Consider the following 17,375-nt stretch of genomic DNA (forward strand, 5'->3'; position numbering starts at 1 on the left):
CCCTTTTTCCCCCCCCCCCCCCCCCCCCCCGTATCATGCCCCTGCCAATTAGACAGTGCATTAGGCCTACCTGCTAGCCTGTCTGCTTTACATGATTGGATACCGCAACGACTAAAGCCATACACGTCTTTCGGGGGCAAAAAAACTAAAGACATACACAAAGATATGAAGATATGTGTCCATATATATCATGTATGACATAAGATTTGCATATACATTATATATGATAGAGATGATCATGTGTGCGCACCTCCCTCTCTACCTGCCAAAACTGATGGCTTAGAACAGTGATCCACCACCCTGACTTGGGCATCTTGTTTAATGTCAAGTAGCATGATGGCCCCAGGGGCAGAGCAAAGGCTTGTAAGCTTGTTCATCAGAGCTGGTCACGCTCATGGGTCATGGCCTCGTTTTCTTCCTCCTCCCAACGGCCTCACCGTTTGTCCCGGCCCTCGCCCCAGGCCGATTCCCGCCAGCCTGTCGCGCAACCGGCCGCCACGGATTTCAGCAAATTCAGACGGCAACCGCCCCGCGCCTTCTTCCCCTCAAATCCTCATCGTCACCACCGGCCCCCCCCCCCCCTGCATGCCCATGCACGTTGCCGTCAGGATCTCCCCTTCAGCGCCGTCGCTGTCGGTGGGTCGCCGTCGCCGGAAACCGTCTCGGCCACCGCCGTGTTCCGTTGGGCACTTATCTATAAATAAACCCTGAGACCGGAAAGTAGTGGTGCTGCAGTTGCATCTCCCTCCCTCCCTCTGCCTCTTTCTTCAATTAATTTCTTTATAAGTATATATATTTATATATATTTATAGCATATATATAAATATGATAAATGTACATGTCCTGTTTTATCAGGCTGGTGGGTGGTGTGTGTGACAAGGACATTGGCATCTAAACAAGTAGCAGTTGAACAGTAATCTGAATGAAGTGCACCAGTGCATGTAAGCTGGAGCCAGCCAGGGTGATGTGCACATGTGGAGGGAGGAAGGTTGGAACTTCCCCTCCTTTTGCAGCTGGAGGCCATGGATGGGCATCTGCAGCCTTTATTTAATACCACCAGTCCTTGTTTGACCCCATCCTAATCAGGATGTGCAGGCCACTCATTCCTCCCTCCATTTGGTGGCCCTGATGACCTGGATTATTCCTGCTCTGTTTGTTTAGCTCCTGCTTGATGATAATGTTAGATATCATCAATGTTTGTTATTGCTAGCACCTTTCTTATGGTTAGCAACTTTTTTTAGTCAAGAGATTGGTTGATTTGGTTGGTTGTGTGGCATCATGCTATGCTCCCTTTCAAGCCAAGGCATAGAGTGAAGAAAAATTTTAGAAGAAGCATTTGCAAGAACAAAGTACTGCAGAGATTGTTATTGGTCAGTTGGTAATTAAATTAACGCTGTAAAATCAATGCACTATCATATCTCTCTACAATCCCCAACATATACTCCAATACCACTCCTGTGAAAAAGAAAGAGAAAAGAAGAAGAAGAAGAAGAAGAAGAAGAAATTACAGTGTATAATATATACGGTCGTTTCTGTTTACCGATTTTACCCTTTCGGTCTCCCTCCTCTCACATCCCATCACCAGCGGAATTTTACAAGTCGCGGCGGCGCGGCGCTGCCGGCCGGCGCCGGTCTCTCTCGGTGGCCGGCTTCTAGTGGTGGGGAGGCCCGAAGCAGCCGTGCTCGTCGCAGTGCGGCGGCGGGCGGTGCAGGAAGGCGAGGCACTGGTCGCCGGGGCGCTGGTCCGGCCGGCCGGCGATGCAGTTCTGGCGGTCGTCGACGCGGCGGATGTCGAGGCACCGCCGCGGCTCGGTGCAGAAGTAGTTGTACGAGTACGTGAAGTTCCTGAGGCTGGGCAGCGCGCAGATGCCCTCCGGGATGTGTCCCCACAGCTCGTTGTGCGCGACGTCGAGCTGCTCGAGCTTGTGCATCCCGGCCATGGACTCCGGCAGCATCCCCTGGAGCTGGTTGAAGCTGAGGTCGAGCACGGTGAGCTCACGGAGCCACCCCACCTCCTGCGGGATGCAGGATCGGAGGCCGGAGTTTAGGATGACGAGCTCGTTGAGCGTGCCGGCCATGCGGCCGACGCTCTGGGGGATGCAGCCGCGGAGGCGGATGTTGGCGAGCACGACGACCGACGCCGGCGAGTTGCCGAAGTTCTCCGGCAACTCGAAGTCGAAGTGGTTGTCGTTGAGGAACAGCGCGTCGAGGGGCTTGTCGAAGATGGCCGGCGGCACGGGCCCGCAGAGGTTGTTGAACCGGAGGTCGACGTACTTGACGTTGGGAAGGCAGAGGATGTGCTGCGGGAACCCGCCGGACAGGCGGTTGTTGCTGACGTCGAGCTCGTGGAGGAGGTGCAGCTTGGGGAGCGACTCCGGCAGGCCGCCGGCGAAGCGGTTGGAGTTGAGGTGGAGCAGCGCGAGGTCGGAGAGCATGCCGAGCTCCTCGGGGAACGTGCCCGCCAGGTCGCCGTGGTTGAGGTCGAGGCCGGCGACGGTGAGCGCGTGCGGGTCGTCGGGCGCCGCCGCGCAGAACACGCCGAAGTAGGCGCACACGTCGGGGCCGCACCACCCGCGCGTCAGGTTCTTGGGGTCGTCGGTGATGGCGCGCTTCAGCGCCTGCAGCGCCACGTACGCACGCTGCAGCCGCGGGTTGTTCGCCGCCGTCTGCTTCCCCGGCTGCGGCGCCTGCTGGCCGGAGACCGCCGCAACCGCCGACGAGAGGAGGAGCGCCAGGACCACAAGCGCCGGCGAGGCCTTCCTCTTCATCCCGTGATGCATTGCCATTTGCCAAGCTCTCTCCCTCGATTTCGCAGCAAGCCGTGTGATTTGTGTTGATGCGTCGGGGTGAATCCGGGGGTTTATATACAAGACGACGGTTCGTGTTTGGGAGTCGTGCACACGCTTTCGGCTTCGCGTATGCGCGTTCGGATTCTTTTTACTTTCTTTTTTGTTTTGGGCCTCCATTTGCAAGAAAAGGTTGACTGTTTATTTTATTTTCGGTTGAGTTTTGTTTTTCGTTTTGTAATGAGGTGGTAGTTTTCAGCTGAATTTTGTATGCATTCTTTTGGGGTGGAAAGGTTGGTGTTTTGTGATTGGTTCATTTTCGTGGCCGTCTTGGTCGAGCCGGTGGCCTTATCTTGGGGGATTTGGACGGCTACTGTAGGTAGTAAGGGGTCATGCATGTGTGGTTAGTTATGATGATTGGGCGTATGATTGAAAAAAAATTCTTTGGACGTTGAGGGTACAAATTATCCGGTACAAATTAGATGGGCGTTCATGTCCATCTGGAAAGAAAAACTTCTGTTGGTACAGAGTCATTTTCATGAATTTTGTTTATAGTCTTTGGAACCACCTGCAAATGATGATGTGGTTTGTTAACAATGATGATTTTGGTTGCGAGGATGATCAGATGACTTGTTTTGGATTTCGAGGAATTGATGCGCTTGAGAATGACGCTCGACTTTCTCACCGACGACCCGGTTGCGCGGGTGTTACGGATTCGTCACATTGATGAAAGGGTTTTTAGTGACAAATTCTCAAACACACTTTTCGGTGGCGCGATGAAAGTGAGTGTAGACCGCCAAGTCTAATGATTAGATATGGTGGAACTGACTTTGATCCTTGTGACAATTGTTCAAGTGCCGTTGCAAGAGTCCCACCTAACTATTTTTTTTAAAAAAAACGAAGATTGCTTGTTACCTGACTATTAGAGCTAACTTGCCATCTCGTGATGCTCTCTCCTCCTACGTCGAATTATTGAAGCTAGGAAACTATGATGAACCAAATCCTAAAGGCATGTATATTTTCTCTCCTTATATGGCGTGCCAAGAGATGACGCGGATTTGATAAAAATGCATCGGCTTAAATTTTTGGGTATAACTGATCGGTAAATACAGCTCGATGATGGCCTTTGTTTTTTTTTCTAGTTCTTATGTCAAGAAATTTAAAACAATGAAAGGATGATCTTATATATGAATGCAAAGTAGGAAAAACAAATATCCTAGCCTAGTTGTATGTGCGGTGCGTGATCAAGCAAAATCCAAGTGGCATCCCCTCTTTCCCATCTCAAATCAGACCAAATGATTACTGCCTAAGCACTACTAAGGTTGGAGATGCTACACAAAAGTGAGAGGAACAAATCAAAGGTTGGAGAGATGCTGCGTGCTGTGCTCCGCCTTTGCATCCCGCTCGTAGTGGCTCCAGCTTGTGTGCGTTGTTGGCGTTCTGTTCTGCTGGGAGCGTCACGGTGACGCTCGCCGCTGGCACGCGGGGCCCAGCAGGCAATCGGGACCCGCCTGTCAGTGACGGAACGCCAGCTTGGCCTTCGTTTGCTTTCATGGATGCTTCCTGTAGCGCTTGTTAGTTTGAACAGCGTAAAGGGGCGCCTTCCGGCCGTCGCTCTCGCGTACGCTGTGGGCACCTGCTGCACTGCACCACCCCCAGATTGCTTAGCCTTTAGTTAGGGTCCCTTCTGGACGCTTCTTCAATTCGTCGTGGTCATGGACACGGCGTCCTCGTCAATGCAATGTAATGGACGTCGTCCCATGGCAGCCTGCAGCGTCTAGTGTACAGTGTAACTGCAGGTAGGCGTAACTTCACTGCAAAAACATTTTCAGGGGAACACTTATCTGTGTACGTGATCCACCACTCTTCTTCGGCCTTGTTTAGTTGGCCAATTTGGGAGATGCAAAATTCATGTTCCAGCACTGTAGCACACTGTAGCGTTTCGTTTGTATTTGTGAATTATTGTTCAAATATTGACTAATTAGGCTCAAAAGATTCGTCTCGCAAAGTACAATAAAACTGTGCAATTAGTTTTTAATTTCATCTACATTTAGTATTCCATGCATGTACCGCAAGTTTGATGTGATGGAGAATCTTCTTTTTGCATAGTGTCAAAGTTGGGAGTTGGGAGGTAACTAAACATAGCCTTCATCTTGTTTTCCACATGGCCTGCTTGCCGCACGTTGCCCTTTGGCCTCCGCTTGACTCGCCGCCGCCTGCCTGCATCCATCTGGGCAGGATCGATCCGGGCCGGCGGCGACCTGCGTTGCGTGAGCCATGGGGAGACCTCCCTTTTCTCACATGCCAGACGGCGGCGGCGGGTGACCGACTGACGGCTAGATTACCAGCCGCAGAAACCGCGTTGCAGATAGCAGCTAGCTAGCAGCCATCCATGGCCGGATGCAACACGTCACTGCGTCAGGGCCGGTCGTCGTCGTCTCCGAACTGAACCTCAATACAGTACCTGTCCATCTCCCTATGCTTGCTAGCTAGAGAAAGCTGGCGCCCACAAACATGCTTGCATTGACCAGCAAGCTACAGTACAGGTGCGGCGACCAAACAAAAACAAAAACAAAACCAAACCAAAGGCAAAAGGATAAACAAAGTTTTGACCAGACAAAATGATTACAAGTGCTGATTAAGATTAAGCCCATGCCAACAACTACCTTTTTATATACATATAAGCTGCGATTGTGCCATTAATTTTTGGGTTGCAAGGACTGATGATTAGCAAGCTAGCTAGCTCGCACGCAGCAGACGGCTTGGTAGTGGTTTGTGTGGCTGTCAAAGGATGGATCACTCGGTAGGGAAGGGAGTTTTTGTATTGGTGTGCGTGATGATGAGCTAGCAGACTGCTGCTGGTGGTGGCGGTGGGTGGACGGAGGACTACTACGCACATCCGGTTCCGGCCAGCATCTATCCCTCCGGCCGCCGTTTCAATTCTCTCCTGCCTGCGGTGTGCACTTGTACTATGTGCTAGCTGCAAGACACTTGTACCAGGATCCTGTGTCATCGTCCTGTGCATACGTACGTACGTCCAGCTTCGCCACGTCATCGGTCGATCTGCAGCTTTATTTGCGTCACGAGACCAGGAAAAATGAATTGAAAGGATCAGTGTCGTATATAGGACATTATTTGAATTTTTTTTCTCGGAAGGAAATTGAGAAAAAAGTACTATACTGACAATGGTACGAGATTAGGCGCTGGTGGTGTTGAGGTTACATCACATGGCCAAGAGTCCATTTGGGCTGGCCTTTGGAAATTAATGGCCGGGTTGCATACGGCCGTCCACCAAGTGAGATGGGTGCTTGTTTCACAGCCTAACGGAAACTAATTAATCGAGACTAAAAGTCTCCATATGACCTTTATTAACTGGGATTAAAAGGTTGTGCGCCAAAAAAATATTCTAAATCCTCCCACACACGCACATCACAAAGTCACACGATTTTTCACGCGTGTGCAGTGCATGAGATTTGAACTCACAACATAAAGCAACAAGTGTAGTTTCCTCACCATCTCACCTATACAACACATTTGATTGAGTAGGGCATGCAATCATTTTGTAGTAACTCGTGGAGGACCCTAAAGTCCACGGAGATTTAATCCGGGTTTGGAACACCAACCGGGACTAAGGTGTCTCTACATACTATAAAATTTAGATCCGAAACTAAACCCTCTTCAGTCCTAAAAACAACCGAGATTTTTGTTGAGGATGGAAGGTCGTTTTTCTACGAGTGTTTAGATCAAGTTTATCCTTGATTGTTGTACCTACATGTACTTGCTATCTCATCATATGGTAGCTCGGCACTCATGGATTTTGGCTTAGTTTAAATGCCATTTCCTCCCTTTTTATTCGGGTCCACCATCCTTTCTTTGACTCGCTTTTCGAAATTTGATCCTTTCTTAAACTCAACAGGAGGCCAAAATTGACCAAAGAGAATAAGGTACGCAATGCAAATCGAGTTTCTATAATTTCACACAAACTGATCGTAACTTGATTGATTGCCAGGTTTCTTGTGATGTTAGCTGAAGTGCTATTTGACAGCAAGGTGCCTATAATGACTTTGTTAATTTCAAGATTCGCTGCCACCCAGTCTCTCTAATATAGTGATGCGATCTGTGAAGATGGTTTCAAAGCATAACAGTTAAACTGATGTTTAATCAACTGAAACTTCGATGGACAAGACGACTATTCATGTTGTCACATTAGAAAATGCAAAGCACAAATAGTTCCAGCCGATTTCCGCAATTTATATTAGTTCGACATGGCTTGTACCGCGCATGCACCTGCTAAATGGGTATCCTGAATCTAAACTTCAGTAACCAGACGAGTATCCTCCTTATCTTAGAAAGAAAGATGACAAGAGCCAAATCGTTCTTGAAACCTAGCTAGTTCACCATGGACACTGCACAAAACCCTATTCAGGAACAAAACAAGGTTCCCATCTCCCTCATGCACTGCCGGTTGCCGGAGGAAACCTCACATCGTGCCACCGTCCCGGCACAGGGTCCCTCCCTGCCGTCGATCCATCGGAGCTGACACCCTTGCTGACCTTTTCCTGTCCGTCCGGTAGCATGTCAGGCTCACCATCACATGATCTGCCACATGACACCACCGATCCATGCATCACTCCCTACTCGTCGTTTGCCGCGCCATGCATGACGAAGCCCTATGTAGGCCGGACGTGATCCAAGGGCGATCACGCACTCCCGTGCGAGCGAACGGACGGCCAGGATTTACCGGATCACGTCGGGGGTTTTCATCAGCTGACCGGTGACGTGACTCGTGCGCACACCACAGTGTGTGTCTGTGCATCGTCGGCCGGACATGGCAGCATGCGTGTGAGTGCACGCACGATCCGCTAATGATCCAGTGCCGGCTGGTCACGAGTCAGTTTTCCGGCCCGTGATCATTTTGTTTTTTTTTCTTTCTCTCTCCCGAGCTTTGGGATAATGTAGGAGGTCGTCGGCGAGAGGGATCCTGCTGGCGTTGGTAAAAGTAAAAGAGTTTCCTCCGAGCTAAATGGACAAACGTCTTTGCGTTTCGTGTGTGCGGCTAAAAGAAACTTGGATTTGGCTTCACAAATATAAATTTGTATTAGAATTTAAATAGCAGGCAGCAAGATGGGTAAAACAGAAAAAAGAGATGATAGAAATGTACTTTAAGGATGCAGCACGACTTATATTTGTATTAGAAAGAAATGCAAAAATGCATGGCATTGCTTATGATTATTTTTCTTTTTTTTGTGTGCTCTTTCTCCCTTTTATTTATTTGTGGTTAGCTATTGAGCTGAAGACTATGAAAAAAAGTTGCCTATATGTGTTTATCACGGAGGTTGGATATATTCCCATTTTCTAAAAAAACAAAGAAATGCAAAAGTGGCTTTTATTTACAATTGTAGGGGGCAACTGATATGTTTTTCATGATAAAATAAATGCCTTTTCCTAACCTCTACAAAAAGGGAGACTGCTGGAGATGCTTAATCCAACTATTATATTAGGAGAGTTGATGAGAAAATAGTACTCCAACAATCTCACTTTACCTTTCCCTTTTCCCAATAATTATTGGGACAACCCAATAATTCACCCAACTCTCCCTAAATAAAGAAAGAGCTGTGACTCTTCCAATATGGTAGTTGGATTGTGATGAGATTATTAGGAGACTGCAAAAGTAACTCTCCCAATAATGGTGAAAGTGATATTAGGATATTCCTATTAACTAGTTATTGAGAAATATTTATTGGAAGACTGCTGGAGAAGCTCTTAGGAGAATCTATAAGTTGGACCATTCTCTTAGAACTTCTAGGAAGTAGCAGACCTAACATAAGAAAATGTGATATTATGTATATAGTTCAATGCAACTTTATCAGTCATAGGGGCAGACTCAGGGCCCAACGACCCTAGGCGTCCGCCCGAGCTCCGGAGCGGTGCAGCGGCACAATGGCAGAGAAGATGATGGAGCTATGATCCGGGGCAGCACGAACCGTTTCCTTTTCATTTTTTTCCACTCTTTCCTATCCTTGTTGGGGCATATGACGTGGCAGAGAAGACGATGACTTGTAGCAGCTGCCCATGCAATGCTGTGCTTCAACGTCTGCTCATCACCTCCTATCAGACGTACACATACTGTGGGTCTGTGTGTGGCTAATGGCTTTATATGCTCCTGTCAATTCATCCACGTCAACATCTACCGTCACACGAATTGAAATTACCAACTTGCTCTACGTAACTCTTTTCTATCTTTTGCATAACTCCAGTATTTTTTTACGTCTAAAAAGATGTCCATGCATGCAGAGCGCGGCCACGTCGGCTGCGATGGCAACTGCCACATGTAAAACTGGACGGGGGCGTGCATGACGGTTACCTTGTGTTGTCGCCGTAGTGCTTGGAGAACATGTCACATGTGCCAAGATTTTTGTTGATAGGAGCAGGCCAGGCCTGCAGCTTTGAAGGTGCCATACTGCCATTTGTTTGGCTCCAAACCAAGCTTCTTTGAAGCACACAAATGTGTCACACGGGCAGGCTTCTACTTGGAAAAACCCAACTGACCTATAAAGTTCAAGCCACAGAAACTGCAATTCATATGGATGTGAAAAATGTTCAAGAATTCATAAATTCATGTAAAACACCTGCATATTTGTTGGGTTCTTGGCTTTCCTAGAGTAAGTAATTTCTTCAGAAGAAGAAAAGGGGGGAAGAAAACATAGACAGACAGTGGCAGTGTATGGGGATAATCTGGGCCTGAAATATAAAGGTACGTAGGCCCAAACTGGTCCAATTGATCCATATGGCCAATGGGCTACGCATCGGCCATTCAGCTATGCGCCTAAGCCGTCATGGGCTCCTCAAGAGAGAGGAGGAAAATGTTCTTTGTTAGCAAAACAAACACTGTTACAATGAACTGTTTGTTTACCAGGCTTCATAAACATGACCCACCTTAGCCCAGCATGGCTACAACATGGTGCTTATCATCTTCGTTTTCGTATGAAAAAATTGCATAACCTGCACATAAAAATTAGCCTAGATAAAATGTTTTGTTACAAAGACCCATCTGGTATTTTGCCTCTGTTTCATGTTACCTGTACGGCTAGGTGATGTACTTATTTGGACTCGTTTTTTCAGATGTTGCGTTATTAAACGATAAATAGTAACCTACCTGAGTCATTTCACATTGACATTAACATCTGTTTTTTCTTTTGTCATTGTTTATGCATCAGAATCTTTTTATTTATTTATCGAATACGCAAGATTGGTATGAATCTTTAGACTCATACTAATGTTTGCACATAGATGAGCACTCACTTCTGATAGCACTTTCAAATCTACTACACATTTGCAACTCTTGTTTTTAACGTTTCTGCTTAATTACGTCAGAAGCTCACCCTTTTTGTTGATGGGTCATGTTGGGTTTTTATCTCTAGTCTACCTCAACTTATTTAGGACTAAAAGACTTTGTTGTTGTTCTTGTATGTCAGAAGCTCTCTGGCGCTCACCTAAGAAGGGGTAAGCATCCGGGTTCCAGCACCCTCATCTACCAAGCAAGTGCTCGGTCCCTATAGCAACTTTTTTCCAGTACTTTAACCCACATTCCTCATGAATTTCCGCATCTATTTATATCCATTTGGACTTCATGTCTTCCTTGAAAAATGGAGGAATTGTACAGGGAAAAAGAAAACAAGTGCGATCAACATGCTCTGTTACCTAACAAACATTAACTATAGAGAGAGACACACACAGATGATGACGAGTCATGCACTCTTCTTGCTGTTCATCGCTCTCCATCCATGCATCATCCACTAGCAAACACAGGCCAGTGTCATATCACTAAATACGGTATGATCTGCATCTTCCTTTTGTTATATATGCAAAGCTATTCCGGAAACAGACGGCAGGAAAGAGAGGCTGGTAGGATGGCCTTGTCGCCCTAACAGAAACCATCCCGGCCCCTACTCATCACAAAAGTAATCATGCATGAATCCATCAGCTGTGATGCTGATGATTAGCTCAATGAGCGCAGCTTTCAAGGAAATCCAGTCTACCACACGGATTCATAGCTCCAAGTCATTAGTGCTTAAATCATATCTTTGCCTAAAAATAAAGAGGATCAGATATTCAATTGTATTACTAGTTCAGAGTTCCAGATCAAAAAAGAAGAAAAAAAAAATCTGCGCCTGAGAATCTTCATAGAGACTGCAATGTTCAGAAATGCTTGCACACGTGTGTCCTTCACGGACGCGTGTGGTCTGGGGGTGGAGATTGTGCCAATTGGAATGCCAGAATTCTCTTGGTCTGAATGAAAAGAAATTCTTTTTTTTTAATATGAGATGAAAGAAACATTTCGATTAAATAAGTGAAAGAAAAAAAATAGTTTGGTTGGGGACCAGGAGAAGAAAAGCTGGATCATGTACCCTACCAAGCCAAGCGACGTGTGTGGCATCTTTCAAGCGAACGAAAGCCTCTAATGTAATGGCTGTATTAAACCAACTAACCACAGCAGGCGCTGCTCATCCATTCGTCCATTCAATAAAGAGAAGGAAAATTAAAGTGGAGGGCATCAAGCAAAATCATAAGATAATGACTTTATCTTTCTTTCGTGTTATGATCTTGATTTAGAGGGCATCAGACTCTTTGTAAACTTGACCAAACCTTTTTATATAGGAAAAAAAAAAGTCTATTTTACCACACCCCAACAATCCACTTTATTTGTCCTTTTAAGAGTGGAACATCGCCTTGATTTACTCTTCAAACCCTTTAAATTTGTTCGACGCATCCCATAATGAGATTTGTCTCTTTATTCCTCCATATACAAGTTGAATTATAAGTTCAGTTTTTTTTTTGAAAAGCTTTAAGTTCGGATCTTATAGGGTGACAAAGGAGATCATAACATATGGTAAAAAAATAATTTATTATCGTCGAGTGTTCAAAATTCAGAACAATCAAACCAACTTGTTTGAAATGCAACATTTTCATATTACCGGGAACCGTCGAATTCCTACGACATGCAGGTGAAATCCCTTGTTCCAAAATCCAAACAGGGCAACAAGAAATTAAAATTCCCCATATGCCATAAGAGAAGGATGCTGTTGGCCATTTAACGTTTGCTCTGGTACTGCTAATTAGGTGATGTACGGCATGCAAGCTGTAGTATTAACCGTTAATTCCCCTGATTAGTTATTCGGTTGGTGTCACGAGATCGAGAATCAGTACGATCCAGCCACCAAATCCCGGCATATTTCGACGCACACAAAATTCTGCACAGGGACGATCAAGTTCGTGGAAGAATTTCTTGCTAAGCCTTTATGGCCGGCCTGTACAATGAAACGCGTATGAATTCCGCTATCACGGGGCGGCGATACGAATCAGCACATAAAGAATGATCACGGAGCACTAATCCAAGCATTTTTTTTAGTCAATCTCTCTCTCTCTCTCTCTCTCTCTCTCTCTCTCTCTCTTGTCTCTCTCTCTAGAGTGTGTGTGCTTGGCTCCCACCACTTTTCTCTATCTGCACTTTGAAAACTTTGAAAGCCTCTCGCAAGCACAGCCAGCCCTCCATTTCGTTGTCGGCATGTCAACCCTCTCTCTTTCTTTCTCCCGTGCACTCCATCAGCCATACTTTCTCGCTCTAAAAATGGGAGCCGAGCAGTGAGGACGAAGAACAGGAACCGGGCGCCCTTCATCATCCGTTAGCTAGCCGACGAGGTAAGGAACCCATTCTCTTTCCTCCACTTTAAGCGTCAATGTTTGTTCGCATTTGTCAAGAACAGATTCGATTCTCGTCAAGTTGGTCGATTGCAATTTCAGCCCTCCATGTGATCAATTCATGCTTTGTTTCCCTTCGAATTTTCTTTTCCTAATGCTCTCTCCATATTTGCTTTGGATTGGGAAATCCATAGGTCCTTGAGTCACTGTTCAAAACCGTACTTCGCAAATTTGAAGCGGTTCTGAATTTGCTTAGGACATCAACGTCTGATACATCATTTCCATTCCTTGAACAGTTAACTCCATCGACAGAATTCTTGCGATTTCGCCTCAAAAACACCCTCTGCTCTGCAGGTGATTTCTGAATCAGGTGCACCACACAAAAATGGAGCAATACGAGGTGTTGGAGCAAATTGGGAAGGGTTCATTCGGCTCTGCGCTCCTGGTGAGGCACAAAGTTGAGAAGAAGAGGTGAGGCTGCCGAGGAAGATGGTGACACTGTGCTGTGCCTTCAATGGTGTCACTCCTCTGAAACTGGCTCATTTCATTTCAGGTATGTCTTGAAGAAGATCCGCCTCGCCCGCCAGACCGACCGCTGCCGCCGATCAGCACACCAGGAGGTATGCTTACACTCCCCTCCCATTGTGCCCTGTGGCATCATAATTTGAAATTGGTTAACTATACCATTAGCTTCCTTGGGAAAAAGGAGGTTTGAATTTTGATGCTGAATTGGACATGGTACCTTCTTGAAGCATTCTTCATGGTCTAGCAACGTTTTTTGTGGTCCCATTTCTGACGAACAATTTGAATTTGACTCTGAGCACAAATGATGACAAATTTTCTGAAAGGGAGAGAGTTTGAGTACAAGTCTTTGTTTCATTGTAGGGCATGCTTCACTGCTCTCCAAAACAGAATTTGTTCTGTTTTTTATGATCTTGCGCTGATAATACGTGCGTAAACCTACCTTAATCATGTAAAAGCTTTCACCAGCTTGTTGAATTTTCATACAGATGGAGCTCATTGCAAAAGTAAGGAACCCTTACATTGTGGAGTACAAAGAGGCTTGGGTAGAGAAGGTGAGCATGGTCTCCTGCCCTTGCTGTGGACAGTGGCAGCATCCTAAGGGCAATCTTCGGTCTTGTTCCTTTCCTTGATGTAACAATGGTCCTGATGAAGGATGTATATGTTCACAATTGCTTGAAAAGGAACGATTTTTGTTGTTATCAGGGTTGCTACGTGTGTATTGTCATCGGTTACTGCGAGGGAGGGGACATGTATGTCTGATTGTGGAAGTTTATCTCTGAACTTTAACTGGAATATGTATTATAATTCTGACCATTTTCTTTTTTTTTTCCGGTTTGTGCAGGTCAGAAGCCATTAAGAGGGCTAAGAGCAACCATTTCTCAGAAGAGGTCGTAAATAATCTGAATTCTGTGACGTAGCTTGTTCTATATCCACACATTCTGCTTACTGAAATTTGCAGCTTTTGTTGTGTTCATTTTTTTTTTGGATGCAGAGGCTGTGTATGTGGCTTGTGCAGCTCCTGATGGCACTTGATTACTTACATGTGAATCATATCCTTCATCGCGATGTCAAGGTTGTTAGATTCATAACCTTTATGTTATCCTTGAAATGGACCCATGCTGCTCGAATTATACTCATCATGTACCTTGTAACTGTTTCAGTGCTCAAATATATTTCTCACAAAGGAACAAAACATACGGCTTGGTAAGAATCCTATTGTCAAGTATTTTTTTGGAAATTACCACGTATTATAAAGTTCTTCGTATAAATGATGGCAATATAATACCCTTCTGTTCTGAACATGTGATCTGAAACAGGTGATTTTGGTCTTGCTAAAGTATTGACTTCTGACGATTTAGCTTGTTCAGTGAGTTTTCTTGCTCAACTATCAGGCGTTTGACACGTTTCTCTGTCGATGTTACTTCTCATCCTGGTTATGTGCTGTTTCTGAAGGTTGTGGGAACTCCAAGTTACATGTGCCCTGAACTTCTTGCTGACATTCCATATGGTTCCAAGTCTGATATATGGTCCCTCGGTAAGGTTCTATACAACAATATTCAGTTGGATCTATTCTTCTGAACATTGAGTTTCTGTGGCCTTGGCTAAACTCCTCCAATGTCCATTCCCAAGGCTGCTGCATCTATGAGATGGCTGCTTTGAAGCCTGCATTTAAAGCATTTGTGAGTAGCATCTCATGCTTGATGAAAACTGAATTTACCTTAAGCTGTATCGTGATTGGTGATTTTCGATTCTTACAGGATATGCAAGCACTGATAAACAAGATTAACAAGTCTGTTGTAGCTCCTCTACCAACTATGTACTCTGGTGCATTGTAAGTCCTTGCTCTATACAACTTACATACAGTTGATAATCCAGGATATAATACCTTTTTGGCTTTAGTACGAATTGTTCATAAATATTTATTTCTGATAATACAGTAGGGGACTCGTGAAAAGCATGTTGCGCAAAAGTCCAGATCACAGACCAAGTGTATGTGTTGGTTCACCACCACCCCTATCACAGCAACTTGCAACTCACCCTGAAGTCTGAACTTATCTATGCATCCCGTTTCCTTTGTTTCAGGCTTCAGAACTGCTTAAGCATCCTCACCTTCAGCACTACGTGTTCAAACTCCAATTGAAGTCGACTCTTCCTCACAATTTGTTCTCAGCTAAGCTTCCTACCAAACACAACACAAATAAGACTGCGCTTTCCGACACTGAAGACAATAGCAAACTTAAATACAGCAAGAGCCATTCATTTAAACTAGCAAGGGCTGTAAAACTTGACCAAAGCACTGATGCACATGATCCTCCTAGTTCTACCAGAACTGGGAAGGATTGTCCAGAATTGCTAAGTGAACAAATGGAGGGATTGTCAATCCAAGTTACCAAGAATGTTGTTGATGAAGTGAAACATGAGAAGTATTCAAAAGCTACAAGACCTCCTGCTCCTACTCCAAGAAGGTCATCATCGACACCGAGAAGACGATTACAGCCTTCAAAGACATTTCATGCCAGAACTGCTCACAAGGAGGTATGACATATCTGACAATTTGAAATGTTAAACATGTTGTGGGTAGCCTTAACATCCATTCAGATTTTCACCGCAGATTGTTGATATTTTTAGTCCCTAGCCAGTAGACACCTTTAAGGCACAAACCAACAATTCAGAAAATGCATAATAAAGCAAACATTAGTTTCTCAAACAAAACTGACCTAAAACTATATTTTGCTGTAAGGTTACTTCTATCTGCCTCTTAGGTGCATGCCTGAAGAATTTATTTTAATAAGAGTATTTTTCGTAGGTGTACAAAATATTATTCACCTAAGATTTGAATTCTGACCTTCTGTTATTTTGACTATTGATACCAGCAGGATTTTTTTAGTAACAGCTAGTCAACTTTGATGTATTTTGCACAGATGAGGAAAATATTATTCATCTAACATTTGAATCCTGACCTTCTGTTGATTTGACTTTCGATACCAGCAGCCTCCACAGTCAGGGTCTTCAACAGACCAAATGGGTCAAGCTACACGGCGAGAATCACTGCCCCTGCGTATGATCAAAACTCCTGAAAAGCGGCAGGCCACCAACATTCTCACCAGATTGAAATCTCCTGATGTTTCAGTAAACTCTCCTCGAATCGACAGAATTGCTGAATTCCCACTGGCATCCTCTGAAAACCCATTACATCACATCACAAAGCTTGCGTTGCCATCTATCATTGATCAATCCATCACCAAGGACAAGTGCACTTTCCAAGTGCTTCGAAGCGACAGCGAAAACTACTCTGACTCGCCTGACATCGACCTTCTTGGTGCTGACAATTCACCCAGAAGCTCATCAGATTGGAGGCAGAGGAGGTTCGACACAAGGTCTTACCAGCAGAGAGCTGAGGCTCTTGAGGGCCTGCTTGAGTTCAGTGCACAGCTGCTACAGCAAGAGAGATTTGAGGAGCTCGGGATATTGCTCAAGCCTTTTGGACCCGGTAAGGCGTCGCCAAGAGAGACAGCCATATGGTTGTCCAGGAGTTTGAAAGAAGTTGGACTATAACCAGAGGCCTGTGAGTGCAAGATTAAACCTGCGATAACATTGTACCTTAACAAGCTTCAGGCTATCCTGTACAGTTTCAGTTTTGTGATCTGTGTGTTTTACCCCTGAACTGGTCTTTATGGAACACCACATACATTCGACAGCACTCTTTCTATTGACCTGTAATAACATATTAGACAAATTTATTAGTTAGATGAACAATACCTTAGATTCATGTGACATTGTATCCTGATTCCCCAAACTGTGTGGTCAGCAAGTTGACATCTCGAGAGCCATCTCTATGGTATGGCATGACATTGTTCATTGTCATTGTTTTTTGTAATTTTTCCCCTGATACCATGTAAAGGATTTATGATTCTTCAGTTCTGTCCTTAATGTATATACCTTCTAATAAAAAAACTGAGTCAGAGTTGCCCCTTGCTCCTCTCCACGACCCATAGATAACCAAGTAATATTTCTTCATATTTAAATCATACAGCTTTTCACAACTACACCAAAGCTCTGAGCTTGTCCTTTTACTATAAGCAACTGCTGGTGTGAGAGTGGAGAGCATGCCATATAATAGCCTGCCTGCCTATGTTTCCTGGGCTCAATGTTCATTTGCCTGTTTTTTGTTGCTTGTTCTGCTGCTAATCACATCAGAAACATCGGAATATCCTTGCTACAACTCTGACTTCTTTCTCTGTGCCCTTGTCATTCTCCAATCTTGTCAGTTCTCAAACAATTCAACAGGATGAGAAAATTTATGGCCATATGAAGATAATTGTTGTTAGCCAGGTGCATCCAAGTTCTACTGATACTGAGAAGCAT

General features: G+C 45.1%; 2 protein-coding genes and 1 long non-coding RNA gene across 6 annotated transcripts; 1 reads left to right on the plus strand and 2 right to left on the minus strand.

The window, feature by feature from the left end:
- Positions 1 to 1,341: 1,341 nt before the first annotated feature.
- Positions 1,342 to 2,768, minus strand: LOC101783695 (leucine-rich repeat extensin-like protein 4). Its single transcript, XM_004955551.3, has one exon. It carries the CDS (start codon positions 2,766 to 2,768, stop codon positions 1,653 to 1,655), a length of 1,116 nt encoding a protein of 371 aa, XP_004955608.2. The 3' UTR covers positions 1,342 to 1,652.
- A 9,314-nt stretch (positions 2,769 to 12,082) lies between these two features.
- On the plus strand, positions 12,083 to 16,931 carry LOC101784100 (serine/threonine-protein kinase Nek3). Of its 4 annotated transcripts, none has more exons than XM_004955552.4 (15): positions 12,084 to 12,485; positions 12,840 to 12,956; positions 13,039 to 13,105; positions 13,496 to 13,561; positions 13,713 to 13,759; positions 13,852 to 13,897; positions 14,002 to 14,082; positions 14,171 to 14,213; positions 14,327 to 14,376; positions 14,463 to 14,544; positions 14,640 to 14,689; positions 14,768 to 14,841; positions 14,948 to 14,999; positions 15,093 to 15,545; positions 15,999 to 16,931. In XM_004955552.4, exons 2-15 carry the CDS (start codon positions 12,871 to 12,873, stop codon positions 16,563 to 16,565), a joined length of 1,764 nt encoding a protein of 587 aa, XP_004955609.1. In that variant the 5' UTR covers positions 12,084 to 12,485; positions 12,840 to 12,870; the 3' UTR covers positions 16,566 to 16,931. The 4 variants fall into 4 exon arrangements, with proteins under 4 accessions (XP_022679550.1, XP_022679551.1, XP_004955609.1 ...); XM_004955553.4 differs by having other exon boundaries at positions 16,002 to 16,931; XM_022823815.1 differs by having other exon boundaries at positions 12,083 to 12,485; positions 14,640 to 14,841.
- Positions 14,890 to 16,109, minus strand: LOC111256220. Its single transcript, XR_002676218.1, has 2 exons — positions 15,971 to 16,109; positions 14,890 to 15,189 (listed from the first exon to the last, which is right to left on the minus strand). It is a non-coding gene; the product is annotated as an uncharacterized LOC111256220 (long non-coding RNA).
- Positions 16,932 to 17,375: the final 444 nt, after the last annotated feature.

The sequence above is a fragment of the Setaria italica genome, chromosome II (genome assembly GCF_000263155.2).
Source record: "Setaria italica strain Yugu1 chromosome II, Setaria_italica_v2.0, whole genome shotgun sequence".
Classification (NCBI taxonomy): Eukaryota; Viridiplantae; Streptophyta; class Magnoliopsida; order Poales; family Poaceae; genus Setaria; species Setaria italica.